Below are 16979 nucleotides of genomic sequence, written 5' to 3'. Positions count from 1 at the left end.
AATGAGATTGGCCTCCTTTGTGCAGCTGTTTGAGATTCTATCTAAGAGATAGGAATTATCACATCTGAATGAGGTGGCAACAATGCAATGAATAAGACAGGGAAGGCCAGTAGGTGCTTCTGTTTAGGTTGTCTTATCGTTCAGTGACAGAAAAGTAGTGAGATTTACAATGGATAAAACAGACTACCTTCTTACTAATTATTAAATGCTGAAAATGCGGTCTGCACTAGAGAGGAAACAAAACAGCCAGCCTCTGGTCCAACCAACTTAAAATGTAAGACAGGCAGAGATCTTGGAAAATCACAGAATGGAGTCTGTTAAAAGGGGGGTTTTAATCACTCTTGTAAATATGAGGTCATAACATGTGGCTGTTATAACAAATTCCACCCTTGCCGGAAGGGGTCAAATAGAAGGAGAATGGAGGTGATGTTATGACCTGGAAGGCCATTTTATCTATGGAGGGAACACAGAAAAGCATAGGGGCTTCAGTAGAAACCTTCCATAAAAGTCAAGATTGCCATCACTAATAACTGAGAAGTGGTAGGGGCAGAAGAGATTGCAAGGAGCTGACTAGGTGAGAGAAGCCACGGATACATTCTGTAACATCCTGAAGGTGATCGGCAGTTTAATGTTGATGCACTCAAGTCTAGCAAACCCATGGAACTCATTGACACATGAAGTTAGTGGGACAGAGTCCTTCAAAGATATATTAATTGTTTTATCGCAGCTATGAGTAACACCGGCATCTACAGTGCAGTAGCCCTTGCACAATTAAGGTCCATCTATCCTCCTGCATCATGGCATGAACAGGTTATCCACCAGGGCTAGAAAACCACCTCTCCCTCACCCCCTCACTCTAGAGCAATTCTCCGAAACTGAGGGAGAAGATCCAAGGCCTGACAGACCATCGGTAACATCTTTGTCTTTCTTTCACTCAAGACTTTACCTTGGCTCTTTCTCTCCATCCCATTCAGGTTTCTGCCTCCCCAGTCAGCTCACAGTGAGTATGTGACATACTGAATCCCTCTAAAAGCCTCAAAGTGGTTGGCTATTCTGGTATATGTTCATGTAGCTGAGGGTGTGAGTGAGAAGATGCAAACCACTCTGACATATCAGCTACTCTCCAGATAAACTGAGAGCTCACAAAGAGCCAAGGGGATAGGACTGCTTTGATGCAGGACCTGACCCAAGCCAACGCTGTATTGGGATGGTAGACACTTCAGTAATTTCCCACCGCTCTGGTTGGAGATTCCACTCCAGCATAGGGGCAGAGCAGATGTGTGGGAGTTTGGAATAAATGAGGCTAGAAATAGACCTCACCAAATGAAGTGGATTATCTGTGCTGTGATGTACCCCAGCACTGTGCAATGTGTTCCCTGCTTCCAGAGATTCACCCCCTGGTACTCTACAGTGACTATCTCTAGAAGCAGGGAAAGACTTTCCCCACTTCCAGAGGTGTACCCCCAGTTATCACCAGGGTGCATCACTGGAAGCAGGGAAACTCAGGGTTCCCTGCTCCCAGAGAGGCCCCCAGAGTTGCCAGGGGCATGTATCTGCAAGTGGAGAAACCAGACAGGAACTGGGAACTCCAACTTTTCTCACTTCCAGAGATGTGCCCCAGAGATCCTGCAAGTGCATCTCTGGAAGGGAGGAAAGTCAGGCAGGTGCTTCCAGGGAGCTGAAGACTGTGGGCAGCTCCCAGCTGCCTGTGTTCTCCCACCATAAAAAAAAATATTATTTGTTCCAAACAAATGTCATGGCCAAAACCCTGGAATTGCTGTTTGGTAAATGAGAAGGTCATGGAAAAATAATAGCTTCTAATCCTGTTTTTCTCTGAAAGGTCTTCCAGTCTATGCCATGCCATTGATCACAGCCTACACAAAGCTTAAGATCAGGAATCCTAGATGCTGTATTCGTACTAAACTTCCCTTGAGGTGTAAACTGTCTCAGTGTATACAGTTTGCTATACTATATTGTAGTCCAATACATATCTAAGCTAGCTACCTAGCTTGGATACCAATGATAAAATATAGCCTGCAGCAGCCTGTTCATCATGGCTACAAAACCCACCACAGTGCCCTGGGTACATACTTACGTGGTTAGCTGGGCTGAGCTCCACGTCACTGTAGCTACAGTGTCATTACTATCCAAGGTGACTTGATTTACAGCTAGTTTAGGTAGTCTACAAAAGCTACAATCACATTTCTGACTTCTGTTATCAACTATATCAATCCTCAGTTCCACTAAAACAAGTGGTGCTCATTCTTTCGGCCCTGCAAGCCAGATGAGCGGTGTGTGGTGGACTGGGCCCTGCATAGCCTCAGCTGGCCCCTGTGCGTTGGGATCAGGTTCTGGGCCCCTTGAGCAGCCCTACCCAGCCTTGCATGCCAGGATCAGGCACCATGCTGCCTGAACCAGCCTTCAGGGCTCCCCATGGGTCCAGAAATTTGGGAATAGGGCAGCAGTGGCACCACTTCCCCACTGCAAAATTTCCAGACCCCTGGGAAGCCCCTGCAGGCCAGATAACACAACTGTTGGGGAACCAGACTACACCAGTAACCCTGCACTAAACCACTGGTGGCTCATCAGGAGATTAAGAGAGGTGATAGAGCAGAAGAGAGGGGTGATGTGTGGACTTGTCTCATCACCATAATCTAAGCATGCACCATGCTCTGCAGGGTGAGCATGCATGCCTACTCAGTTACCACACTGAAAAGCAATGTAATGATTGTGCACCTCATCTCCACACCTGGACTGCACAAGATGCCAGTGGAACTGCCCCTGTCTATCACTTACGACAGAAAGACTGTTTCTGTGCTCCTGGACTTGGAGAAAGTTTCCTGTTTCACTTGTATGGAAAATGACAGCCACACTGGGGGAGGACTTCGGTGCTTTTTGGCCAAGAGTTGATAAACCGTATCTTTAAAAAGCCACAAGGTCACCTTTGCTGACATTTAGACAAAGTTTATGGAAGTGACAGGGTTGGAAGATGGACTCTGTCAAAACAAGAGCCATAGAGACAGAGTGAATTACGTGCTGACCAACAGGCTTGCCTTTGCTTATAAGCATACATGTATTAGCTTCTTGGATAAGGGTCTGAACTGGATCTTTTCCCACTTGCTATATTACTGCTGGGTCCTTATATGACCCTGCCAGGGCATCTTAATGCTAACTCATATCATCCCCTCAGCTGTAACCACTCTTGAATATCCACTTCCCTGCCTAGTGGCATGTTCAAAGCAAACATAATGCTATAGGATGGGTTAAACATTGTCGACTCCAGTATGCTTAACCAACATTCTTCCTTGCAGACAACTATAAGAGATAATCAAATACAGGCCATCCACCCCACAACAGAGCTACTCAGGAATCTGAATTATTTGGGGTGAGTAGCTTTTGGGTATGTCTTTACTGTTCCTCACACCACTTCCAGAAACTTTGCTTTGAGCACACTTCACATCGGCCAAATCTGGAAATGATGCAATGAAGCCACCCCGGAGGCGTTCCCACCCACTGATCTCAAGCATCTTGCAGGACGAGATCTCAAGCATGGCATCAGGGTGGGCCACCTGCAGTCACTTAGCTGCCTCAGATTGTGAACATTATTTGTAAGTAAATACTGCTAGTACCACCCATGCCCCATGAATGCTTAGCAAAAACACATGGGAGGTCGTTCCCGGTACTCATGCCTCAGCTTTGGAACTCCCTTCCCCTTCAGGCCTGCCAGAGCCGGGGCCTGACCATCTTCCAGAAGTGCTGTGAGACCTTCCTATTTAGGCTGGCATTGATCAAGCAAGGCTATTAAGTTGTGTTACTGCTTGGGGATGTTTTATTTCATATTTTATTTTAATATGGCCCTGGCTTTTATGTTTGGGAGTGGCAGCATAGATATCTAAGTGAGAATGCACCAAAAAAATATTTACTGTCACCAATTTTACCTCATAAGGAGGAAAAAAACAAACTTATAAGACATAATTTTGACAAACCTCAATAAATTGCTACTATTTAAATCTAGCAGCATTTTACACAAAGTTCCTGATAAATGACTGGATCATTACTAGAATTCTGAACCAAAAAAAACCCCAGGAGGATTACCAGATTGACCCTTGACAAGTCAATTAGACTTTACCAAGCAGTGGAACTCACCCCGTCCAGACTGAACCTTATGAACAGTGCTCTGACATTAGAGACACAATTGCGATGCCATAGATCTTCAAAAGAAAGACAGACCTGAGGCAGACAAGCATGTGGAGCTCAAATCAGAATCAAGAAAGGACAGACCATGGAGCTGTACATACTGCAACAACCAGCTCAATACACAACAATGCTTGGTACATAAAGAGAAATGCCAGAGCACACCATCACACCCCTTTGCAGGAGTTTGCAAACAATCGGGAGTGCACACCATGGACAAAGGAGGAGGATGAAAGCACCCCTGTCAGTGGGGGATTTCTTTTTCTTTTTGTAGGAGAAACCGACCCCATTTCAACTGGATAATGAATAGACTGTCAGCCTTAAAACCAATGGGACATTGGACATTGGTGCACAAGCCAACATGTTGCCAAGAACGGTGTTGTTAGCAGTGAAAGAAAAGCCATGGATAATGGAAAGTCAACAGGAAAAAATTTAGAGCTTGCATTGCTGAACCTCTCCTCTATATGCAAACCAGCTTTTGCTTGATTAAATAAATTGGAAAATATCAATATTTTAAATAACTGTATGTAATAGTACCAAGAAAAAAAAGCATCCAGCATTGTGTTAAAAATATATTATGCTCTACATCTCAACCTGAGGGTACACTCATTGGAGGGGCAGAAGACTAAAACAATTGGTGAGGAAATTGAAGATGTCTTTGTGCTTATGCCCAAAAGCTTGCTAAGAATTTTTACAACTATTCGAGTTGGTCTAATAAAAGATATTGGATTTACCCAAAGAACCTTGTCTGCTTGCAATGATAAAGAAGTTCCCAACAGAGCGTATGAGACATCTGCCCATAATTCATGCCTCTAGGAAAATTCCTCTTACCCCAGGGCAGAGGCTATTACAACAGGAGCTGGATAAGCTCATTGCTCAGGAATCCCATGCCATCGTAGCACAGGATAACATACCCAAACAGCTGTAATCTAGCTAGCTTGGGTGCTGACTCAGAGAAGATGCAGTGGGCACAGACTTCTGTGCAGGCCAGGCACCTTAGTACCCAAGGGCTCTTAGTGGGAGAGATTTGGTGGTTCCTGTCACAAACACAGACACTGCAGCATTTGATAAAACTGTAATGAGAAACAATCCAGAGCTAGACATAGTACATGTCAGCTTGATAAGACCTGTCATCTTAGACAAAATATGAACTATGATTACCAGAGGTATTGCTTATGATAAGAACTTGCCAGATGAGAAACACAGTTTGGCAGAATGGCCCAGACAGCACATGCTCACTAATGTAAGGACAGCTCTCATTCCTAGATGAGATTTTATTTAAAAACACTGGAAATGAGTCTTATGACTCTGCAGAAAAACATATTAAAAAGGGATGCATGCAAGTCAACTACTGACTGGAAAAAAATGTAAGAGTAAGGCTGGAGACCATTATATTGGCCTCAGATAAACAGTGAAATTGAGGACACTATCAAGGCTTGTCATATTTCCCAAAAATACAAGCCAAGGCAAGCAAAAAACTCTATGGTCATGGCCCAGGAAATATTATACCCTGGAGGAAAGCAAGCATTGATTGTTTACAATAAATGGAAAGACTATGACCTCAGTCTAGGGTGCCATTGTCACCTTCCTGAGACAGCTTTAATAGGCAATACTATAGCTCATCAAAAGTTTGTGCATGTCAAATAAATATACGTTTGGCAGATATGGTCACAGCTAACCAAAGGACTCCAATTTTAATGAGCATGAGTTTAAGCAGTTTGCAGTTGAGTTTAAGGATTTAACTGCTAGTGTCTATAATTCCCGTGAACCAGGTTGGTGTTAAAAATAATGAAAAGGATACAGAGTGAGATAAGATCTGTACTTTGCACTGTTGAAATACAGGACTGTGTCAAGGAAAACCAGTTTGTCACCTGAAAACATTTTATTAGAAAACTGAGAACAAAAATGCCTGTAATGTTAGGTGCTAAAGTCAGAGAAACCAGAGGTCAGCATAAATCGTCAGATAAAATCTAAATAAAAAGCAATGGCTTGGGGTCATGGGTGCCGCTGCCAGGTCACAAACATGGCACAACATACATCAGTGATGAAATCAGGGGCCTCAACAGCACTGGGTCACATGAAGTTGCCTTTCAGTCTGATGACATTGTCACCCCAGAGGAATAAGCAACAACAACTCCATTTTCCTCTAGGGAAGGGGATAAGGGGCATGGCATCAACCATTGGGCCCAAAAGAGTCTCAGCCAAGAATCACAAACGTTTAAGACAACCAAGTCCCAAGACAGAACACTGCCAGAACAAATGGACTTTCCACCTCTTGAGTCCAGTAGCACTGACTTCTTAAAGGATACCCACAAATCTCAGCACAAATGCAAGGCATCTCAGGGAGTAACTCAACACTAAGTTTAGGTTGGGTATGACTATGCATTTAATAAATGTCATATTAGACTTACTTAGCTTAGGCTGGACAAGGAAGGTATAGAGTAAGGAATTATGTGTCTAAGACATTTAGCTTCCCAAAGAGGAATAGTCTATGAAAGGCAGCACTACAAAAACGCATGCTTTGTTTAAAAAGAGGCTAGTGGAACTGCATAACTAAGCAAAGTTACCAAGCATGTTTGGCCCTGAGTAATTATTGAGCGCCACATGCTTAGTATAGTTGCTGCCTGGTTGGCTGGCTGGTGGGGGCAGGTACCAAGGACAGTTTATGCTGAGCTTCAAATCACCGGTAGCCAAACATGATATCCTCAGCTAGAATCATTCCTTCCCTCCGTCATACTACCCTTGATGACAACAGTATCTGGAGACGGCTGCTGCCCACTTGGGCTGACAGGAGCAGCTGCCCTAGCTACAGAACAGAGCCCCCACCTTGGAGGCCTAGCTTTGCATACAAAAGCAGCGGCTGTCGTCACTGGCAGAGAATCCTCGTGTGTTAGGCAGGCAAATCCTGTGCTTTCTGCAGAAAGCCAAGCACCTCCAGCAAGGCTAGACCAGAGCCAAAATGAGCTAGCTGCCAGTGCTCTGAATGAGACAAGGGCCAAATCGGCAGTAACCTCATCTGAGTGATAAGAGGAGGAACATTCCTCATGGATCCTTCCAGCCAATTCATGTTAAGAGGCTTGGAAAGGTTGAATCCTCAGACAGAGGGATGATAATTATGACACAGTGGCATGTTGGGAATTAATAAAAGGAACACAATCAGATGCACACTGTTTCATTAAGGACTTCACATTCCTGTTCTCTAGTGAAAGTGTTTTTTTCCCCAAACATAGAAGGGGCAGCATCACCTCATCTAGAAATCTGTGTTTTTAAGGAAACTGAAGAGTCTTACCCATTGCTTCTTGGACCCACAATGAAGTGGAAATATCTAAACTACTCATTATTGTTTCGATCATTCTCCTGAGTATATTTAGCCTCCCAATAGCCCCAGAAGGCAAAACGGTATTATTATCCACCTCATACAGATAATCCATGGATACATTGAGACCAATGCCTGTGTTCACAAAGGCATTTAGGTACTATATTCCTATCTATCATAAAAATACGGGCTAGCATGGACCCTCAGGAGGTCATGTGGTAGTCTAATCCTCTGCTTAAGGCTGGATCATTTATGTATTGCTGTTGGAAATAGATTACAGAGTCACCTCCCTCTCTCTACACAAGCAGTGCAAGCCCAGCCTTTGTGAACCACACAATCAACACTTGGCAATGGAGGATCCCATGGCTCAGCAGAGCTTGTAGAGTTTTGTCTGGGAGCCCACACAGCTGAGGCCATGATGAAGAATGAAGCTGAACTAGAGTTGTAAAGGCTGATAAGACCATGACTCCATGCTGGTATTGCAGAGGAGCAATAGGGCTGAAGGTACATCTCCCAAGCACAAGATATAAGTGTCTTTCATTCATACATGGGATAGCTTTGTCCCCCTTCATGCAGTCTCCAGGTGCTTCTCAAGTTTGTGCTGGGCACAATGAAAGTAGGGTTGCCAGACAGTCAACAGAGAGGAAACTCTGGGTGTTTAGCCTCTCCCTGTTTTCTCAACCTTTTCTGTTTCTCGCTGTGCCAAATCTACAAAGTAACAAGCAGACCCGAATCATAGTGCAAGGTTATTTATTTGCTGAGAAACACAAAACTCATCATCCAGTGCAAAGGAAATTCAAATATGGAGCAGCAGCGGGTGGGGATTGTCAAGAGTCCTACACTTTCCTTTACAGTTATGTCCATGCAAGTTTAGCATCTCATTTGCCAGCTTGGCAGACTCTGGAGGCTGAAGGGCTCTATTCCCTTCAGAATAGATTTAACACCCCTGGTGGCTGTGGAAACTCTTCATGGGAACTTGCTAATGTGTCCCGCCGGGGGGAGGGGATACAGTCCCTGTAGCCCATCCTCAGCAAAAAGTACCAAAAATCTTAAAATGTGATTCATTATTTTAACACCTTCACTCAGGCCAATTTTCAAAGAGAAGGGAACTTAACACTTCCTGACAATCAGGCATTTTGAGGAATCCCAGAGTGAGTACCTAACATTACTAGTTGCTCTTGGAAATGATGACCCAGGATTGTCAGCCAGTGCCACTTGTGATAGCAGCTCAGGCAGCAGGTCAGGGAGAACAGGCAAGGGAGAGCCCAGTGCCTCCATCTCATACAATTTCTGACACATCACTTCATTCTCTGCTTATCTCATTCCTCCCTATTCTTTAACTTACTCTTAACTCTTTGGCCATGCCATTCCCCTCGGTAATAAAACTGGGAAAGAAAAGAGCTGAAACAGCTCTCTGATAATTCCTTAATGAATAAACGCATCATTTTCATTTAAAAAAAAAACAAACAGATTATTTCCCCTGCATACACAAAGCCAGGAGAGGGCAAAAGTCTATCACAGCCATTGCTGCAACTACCTTTGTTTGGATTTGAGACTAAATCTCTAACCAAATTATTCCCACACATCGTAGATGATTATTTGCACAACATTGCAAATAGCACCCAGGAAACTATTCTAAGATATGCTGCTAGCCCATCAAAATGGTGTCCCCTTGGGTGCATGCTAACCCTGGAACCCAAACTTCTTGTACTTGCTGGCCATGTCATTTCGGAACAGCTCCAGGGCCTTTCTCATCGCAGCCTGGGAATCTGCCCCGAAGTCCGCAGGATACTTCTCAGCAATGACTTTGACAATGATTTCAGAAATGAACTGTTGAGGAGGAAGGAAGGAAGGGGAGGGAACAGAAGGGACAAGTAAGAGTCACTTGCAGTTTATTTACAGTAAGTTCAGAGTAAGAAATAGGTTGCATGTACCAAAAACTGAGTAAAATCAAAAGAGTCCTCCCCTCAGTCTCTTGAGAAACAATGCAGTCTACTAGATAGAGCCCTGAGCCGGGTGTAAGAAAAATTAAATTCTATTTCTGGCTCAGCCACTTACCTGCTTTGTGACATTGGGCATGTCACATCCCTGCTCACCTTTTGTTGGCCTTGTCCACTGAGACTATAAATTCTTACCCTGTGTGTGCACAGTGCCTAGTACAATAGGTCTTGTGTGCTCTTTTCTTACTGTTCTTACATAATATGGCTTCCCAGAAGTGCAGAGGTTGCCCACAGTAGTTTGGTATCCTTATGAGTTGCTGGTGGGGCAGTAAACAGTATTTTGAGTGGGAAATCTAACTTTGGAGGGTCACACACCATGAGCTGCCCCCTTCTGCATCACTGGGCCTGACTGAACAAAGGTTTCTTACTTCATCTGGAACTCATAAAAGTCCAGCTGAACATCAGCGTATACAAATGCAACACACACACACACACACACACACACACACAGAGCAGCAATACAGTCCACATTCTCTGCACAAGACCCCCTCCTCCTATTCCCATACCTCTAAATACTTGACAGGGATTTTATGCTTGAGGGCATGACTCTCCGCCAACGGGTTCAGCACCTCTGCATGATTGCCCTTCTGTTTTAGGATCTTCCCCAGGGTAGTAAAGACTTTGGTCCCATGCATCTTCATTTCTTCAGAGCTCTTCATCTCATCAGCAGTTTTCATGTGTTTGAACTTTTCAAAGCGTTCCTGAGTCTCAGGATGCTCTTGAAGGAGCCTGCAAATGAATGTACAGGACTCATGAGATGCAAAAATGGAATGGCAAAAACGCAGGAACTGCCATTCTGGAGGTCCATCCAGTCCAGCCTTTAATCTGAGAATGACCATCAGCAAGTGCTTCTGAGGAAGGAGTAAGCAGGCAGATATTGGAACATCTGCCTCATCATGAAAGTCTTATCCTAATCCCCAAGAGCAATAGATTAGTTTAATCCCAGATATGTGAGATCTTAAGATTCCTTCACCATTTTCAGCAGGAGTTCCTATAGCTCTGGGTATCCTTGTTGTCCAAGGGAATGCCTTTTCCCTTTTTGAATCTGGCCAGATTCTTGGCCTCCATGACACCCTGTAGCAGGGAGTCCCACCATCTGATCACACAGGGTGTGAAAATGTACTTCTTCTTTAGCATGAATTTATTCCCCTTTAATTCCTCTGAATTTAGCCTTGTTTTTCTCTTAAGAGATATGAGGCACATCTACATATGACAAGTCTATATACTGTGCAGTAAGTCTTCCCTGGGAGCGCATCTACATGTGCACCCTATTGGGAGTACATCTGCTCCCAATGGGAGCAGCCCAGTACAAGGCTACTCCTGGCCTGCTCTGCCCCCTATAGCAGCCAGGGGGAGCTCCAGACTCCCCTGAGGTCCTAGCCCGGTGGATAGTAGGGGGTACAGGGGCTGGTCCCAATGCAGAAAGGGCTAGGGGAGCTCTGCCAACTGCAGTGGGAGGGGTCCTGATATGCACAGGGTCAGGAGACCTCTCCCAGGCCCATGCACATTTGTACACACAGCTGCCTGTGAGCCCCATGCCTAGCGGGGCTTCCCCACCAAACAGGGGGTCACTGGGAGCTGTCCCACTTGTGGGGCAGCTGCAGGTAACCCCCACTTTGGGCACGCATTCCCCACCCAGCAGGGGACTGGCTCAGATTTGTCCAGTGGGACAGCTCCTGGTAATCCCCTCCCAGCAGGGGGCTTGCTGCCAGTTGCCCCACAAGCGGGACAGCTGCCACAAAGTCCCTAACTAAGCAGGGAAGTAGAGAGTTCCCCAGTTCCAGCAGAGAGTGACCCTAACCTGGCACTGATTGGCTCCTAGAGGGAGCTGAGAGTGCCGGGACCGGGGACAGAGAAGACCCCCATCCCCTGCTGGTGTGGCTGACTGGGAGCAAATTTGCTCCCAGTCAGCATCTACACAAGTGCTACTATGCAGTAACTACTGGACAGTTAATCCACTACCTCTATTTACAGAGACTAGCTAACTGCACAACAGACTAATTTACTGTGCAACAAATGCCATGCATGTGTAGATAGTGACACTTTACTGTGCAGCAGATTAGTCTACTGCACCATAAAGTATCTCCTGTAGATGCACCCATGAAGAACAGCAGCTCCTAATGGGATTCATCCTCAACAGTCATACACTCATTATTTTATAGTTTAATCATCTTCCCTCTTATGTGTCCTATCTACAGTGAAAAATCCCATCTTGTCTGCCTGTCTTCGTGACAGAAGCAGTAATCTAAACATTTTCAGATGGTAGCATAAATATATCCTGTATCACCTGAGTATATAGCTTTAACTGTAATATCATCTTTCCTCTCTCAACACAATGGCCATCAAGTTTCAGAGCTACCTGGAATAATGATGTATTTGCCAGTACCCGGTATCTCAGTTCATCCACTTTTAAGTAGTCTTAGAGATGGGAAAACAGAGCTAAACTTGTATGAGCCATTCAGTCTCATGCCATATTCTGAGTGCTCCTATATAAATTTCAGTATATGTTATTCAGATTAAAATGACAAATACTAGGTTATATGGCTAATTTAAGTTGCCTTTGGAAAAAAAAAAAGAAGTCTATAATGGTCTTTTCTTTAAGATGGTTCCAGTGTTATCAGAACAAAGGATTTCTGTATCAGTCTTGCCCTTTCTCAGGTACTGAATATATCAAGGGAGATCCCTTCCTTCTTATTCATTTCCTCTCTATGACCCTGGTTCAAAAAGTGATGGCAGGCATAGCCATATATTAGGAGAGGGTATGCTTCCCATCCAAAGTGTTGACAGGGGATTAGCACATCCTGTTAGGAGACCTTGTTAAATTCTACCATGGAACTGGAGCAAAAATTGTAATTATTTCTGTGCCCCTGAAGAATGTTACTCCACCCTGAATCTGGCTATAACTATATCCTGCCTCCCAAAGATGATATACCCTCAGGATGCCTAAAAATTCTTCTGAGGAGCAATTTCTGTTTCCCTTGGAATGCATCCAGTTGCATTGTGTCAATTTTTCTCTAAAAATATTCCCAGAATATAGCTATCTTAAGTCTTTTGCACTGAACAAGCTGAATAAGCTGCTATGCTAATGGTATTCTGCAAGGCCTCCCCAGTCATATGGCTCTTGATGCCTGCACAAAACCAGCTGGTTGCTTATAGATGGCAAGGTCACAGGGCAGCAAAAGATAACGTGCTGATGAAAGGAACAAGACACACCCCCATCCTTCTCCTCTCCATTGTGTTATTAAAACACTGCATTGCCCAGATATGGTCACGCACCACCACAGCAAGCTTTCCTTGTTGTTCATAGGGTATTCATTCCCAACTACCTTTTCTCTATTTGGTTTTGCACTTGTGAGGTCTTTGAAACAAAAAGGATTCCTTCATTTTGGTTTGGTAAACATTTACTGTATTTTGGGCATTATCACAATAAAAAAAAGAGTCAGCAAACAACAAGGGAAGCTTACTGTGGTGGTGAATGGCCATATCTGGGCAATGTCATGGTTTACAAACACAACTGAAAGGATGTTTTCAAGGACAAAGTATGGACCTTCCCAGTAAAGGGCTCTGAACGTGGGTTTACCAAGTAAACTTGTGCCTTTCCTTAGCTATGCTTTAGGAAACGCTTTTTCTGATTGAAAGAGAGAAACATACCCATACCCCCAGCACTCTGCAAATCTTTCATCACATGGGAAGGCACTGAACTGTCTGGATGGTGTGTCTAACATTCAGTTCATGAGCAATGCTTTCAGTACTGCATTGGGGGGAACCTCAAACAGCTACTTGAGGCCAAGGATGCATGACCTCCTTGTGGTCTTTCTTAATAAAATGCAAGAAAATGGGATTTATCAGGGGCTAAAGAAGAAATCTTGGGGGAGGGCCCTTAGAATACTAATAGTGCATCACTGGCCATAGATGACACAAAAGTGTTGAGAGTGGGGGCACAGCTCTGCACTGCAATTGCTGCCTACACTGCTGCTGGGTGCTGGCTCCAGCTGGACTACAGCCCTGCACCCTGTGCCCTGTCATCGGCACAGAAATCTGGGGGGCTGTGTGCTCCACCGTATCCCCACCTGTCACTGGCCTCACATCGCCTAAGATAGTGGAGAACACAACACAAAACAAGAAAAATACTCAGAAGGACATCACCAAACACACACTTCTATTCAGCATTTTTGTAGCAGCCCCACAACAGAGGGTAGTGGGGGAGGGGGGCTAAAAACTGACATGCAAAAGGGATCTCAGCTGACAGTGGGAGTTCAAGGTCATGCTGTACCTGACTTGAAACAGAGTTCACTCAGGCTAATCAAACTCAACATGCCCAGCCTGAAGGAACCTCCCAGGGAGGGGATCTCAAGGTCACTGAAAGGCTGCTTGCTGCTCTGTCCCCATACACTCCTGAAGCCAAAAGGCTCAATACTGGGGTCCTGCTTCCAGAATGCAGCGTGGAAAAACTACTGGAGTGATGCATATGCCAGGGGCTTTCACATTTCCTGCAGTAAGCCCTTTAGGAGGAAGGGGAAAAGGACAGAGGTAAAGAGACAAGAGAAAAATCACAGAGGAGACAAGTTTTTTGTGAAGCTGGAACCTGAAGCTCAGTTTCCTTAGTGGGCTGGCTGGTCAGAGGAAGGAGTGTGACAGAAACTCAAAATCATCTCAGGGAAATATACTCCGTCACACAGACCATCTTAGGAAGCTTTTAGCTTCAGCCCTGAAATTATACCTGTGGGAAATCTACTGACCTAAAAATGATCAATAAAGAAATCAGTGCAAACACACACCAGAGGTCAAAAACCCCAGGATTACTTCTGTACGGTTACCCTCTTGGCTTTCTCACCTGGAAACTCAAGGGGTGCTCAAAAGCAGATTATTCCAAAAGTCAAGCGTGGCAAGCACCTGAAGCCAAGCTCTTTGCTTGGGTTTCCATCACTAGCATCTTGCCTACCTTATTATAACTTCATGCCCATGTTCAGGAAGTTTGGATTCCACCTTTGCCCAGATATCCAGGACATGCTTCCACTCCTGATCACTGAGCTGCATAATTTCTGAAAAAGGGAGAGAGGAGGTGAACCTGTTTGCCCAAGTGATACAAACAGCCGTTTGTCCTTTCCCTCAAGCATGGCTAGTGGGGTTTATATCCCTTCCTCACCGTCCAGCACCTGTCAATCGTCAGCCGGAGTCTTGTTTTCTGTCTGGTCTAACCTAATCTGCCTCTCTGCTTCCAGGAAGCTATTTTGGGCCAGGTGCTATTGTGGCTGCCACTGATGGAATAATTTCTGCAGTTCGTATTGGTCCGGCAGAATACCCATCATGGACAGAAAGGGCATTGCCCAAGTACAGTGCCAGGATCCTGTGTCTCAGTTGCTGTCCCAGGGACCTGAAAGGCAAAGTCAAACTGTCAAGCTGTAGATTTCAGAACCATCCGCTCCACAGGCACCTCCAATGATCCTTTCTCTGCGCTTCTTACAGCCCACCAGGGATGGGCAACCACCAGGCCCAGCTGCCCCATAAAACTGCTTACAACTGAATTTTAAAAACTCAATTAAAAAGAAGTCAGTTACAATAGAATTTCCCTTCTTTGGCAGATTTGGTATAAGATTGTAAGTGAGTGTTCTTTTTAATATTTTAGTTGTCACCTCTGACCAAAGAAAGGATTATATTTTAGAAAATTGGCTGGTGCTGAAGAGAAACCTCCTCCAGAACTTGTAGTAATTCTAGATCTAAGTATGTATTTTCCTCCAGTTTCCTCAAAATAAAGAAAAAAACAGGACAATTACTTTTATGGCGCTGAACCTTTTCAGTGTTCTATACACACACACAATTCTTGAGAATCGCTTTCTCTCCTACACGGAGGGAGGACCTAAAACAGCCCCTTGGGGCCCAAGGATGCTTGAACCCCTGGGGATTTCCATAATGAAGCATGAGGAGGATCCAGTGAAGTCCAAGCATTAAAATAGTTACAGGAGAAGACCAGTCTAAAACAGAATCATCAATATTGGGTCTATCTTATTACCTACATACCACTTTCAGACATGATGGATCAAACCCAGCTATAAATTGGTTGCCAGATGGGGTGGTATAGAATGGGCGTATCGTTTGGTACTGAACTTCTGTGCCATCAACTACATCGAATTGTACACATTGCTATCCTAACTTCATTCTTATTTTGGCCACCCACCGTCTGCCCATAGTTAGGACTGGTTGAAATTTGTAATCTGCACAAGAAGCTGAAGTTTTGAATTTTCCTAATAAATCAAAATTTCTGTAAAATCTGGTTTCAGGGAATATAATAATCCAAATGACATACATTGACCATATCAAATTGAAACATCCCAATTAGCAAATATGGCAGAAGACCAGCTTGGCTTAGCAGGGAACTTCACAACAAGGAACTAAAACACAAAAAGGTCACTTCCAAAAAATGGAAATTTGGACAAACTACTACAGGGTAGTATAATTGCTTGGACATGCAGGTAGTACTATTGCTTGGACATGCAGGGATGAAATCAGGAAGGCCAAAGTGCAACTGAAGTTGCAGCTAGCAAGGGACACGAAGGGTAACACAAAGGGTGTCCACAAGCATGTCAGCAACAAGAAGATCAGGGAAAGCATGAGTCCCTTACTGAATGGGGAAAACAACCTATTGACACATAATATGGAAAAGGCTGTAGTACTCAATACCATTTTTGCCTCAGTCTTCATAGGCAAGATTAGCTCTCAGACTACTGCACCTGGTAGCATAGTCTGGGGAGGAGGTAAACAGCCGACAGTAGCAAAAGAACAGGTTAGGAACTATTTAGAAAAGTTGAATGTGTACAAGTCCATGGGACCAGGTGCAATGCACCCAAGAGTGCTGAGGGAGTTGGCCGATGTGATTGCAAAGCCACTAACCATCATCTCTGAAAACTTGTGGTGACTGGGAGAGGTCCAGGACAATTGGGAAAGGGCAAATATAATAATGCCTATCTTAAAGAAAGGGAAGGAGGAGGATCTGGGGAACTGCAAACTAGTCAGCCTCACCTCAGTCCCTGGAAAAATCATGGAGCAGGTCCTCAAGGAATCCATTTCTAACCACTTGGAGGAGAAGGCAATTAGGAACAGTCAGCATGGATTCACCAAGGGCAAGTCATGCCTGACCAACCTGATTGCCTTCTATGATGAGATGATTTGCTCTGTGCATGTGAGAGACCAGTGGATGTGATATACCTTGACTTTAGCAAGACTTTTGATATGGTCTCCCAAAACATTCTCACGGGCAATCTAAGGAAGTACAGGTTGAAAGAATGGGCTGTAAGGTAGATAGAAAATTGGCCAGATTGTTGGGCTCAAAGGGTAGTAATCAATGGCTGTCTAGTTGGCAGCTGGCATCTAGTGGAGTGCCCCAGGGGTCGGTCCTAAGACCAGTTTTGTTCAATATTTCATCAATAATCCAAAAGATGGGATGGATTGCACTCTCAGCAAGTTTGCAGATG

At 44.6% G+C, this 16979-nt stretch overlaps 1 protein-coding gene across 2 annotated transcripts in view; it reads right to left on the bottom strand.

The window, feature by feature from the left end:
- Positions 1–8243: 8243 nt before the first annotated feature.
- Positions 8244–16979, bottom strand: part of MB (myoglobin) — a 13068-nt gene continuing 4332 nt past the window's right edge. The window contains exons 1-4 of one of the 2 annotated variants that reach the window (XM_019515307.1): positions 14657–14725; positions 14453–14552; positions 10017–10239; positions 8244–9340 (exon numbers count right to left, since the gene is read on the bottom strand). In XM_019515307.1, the coding sequence (XP_019370852.1) occupies positions 9194–9340; positions 10017–10239; positions 14453–14547 (465 nt within the window). In that variant the 5' untranslated portion in view covers positions 14548–14552; positions 14657–14725 and the 3' untranslated portion in view covers positions 8244–9193. Of the gene's footprint in view, positions 9341–10016; positions 10240–14452; positions 14553–14656; positions 14726–16979 lie in introns of those variants that run through there. The other variant, XM_019515306.1, reaches the window with a different exon arrangement.

Source organism: Gavialis gangeticus, unplaced genomic scaffold (assembly GCF_001723915.1).
Source record: "Gavialis gangeticus isolate Ggan-Ray unplaced genomic scaffold, GavGan_comp1, whole genome shotgun sequence".
Lineage (NCBI taxonomy): Eukaryota > Metazoa > Chordata > Crocodylia > Gavialidae > Gavialis > Gavialis gangeticus.
Note: the sequence above shows the minus strand (reverse complement) of the source record. Positions and strands in the feature narration are given on the sequence as shown.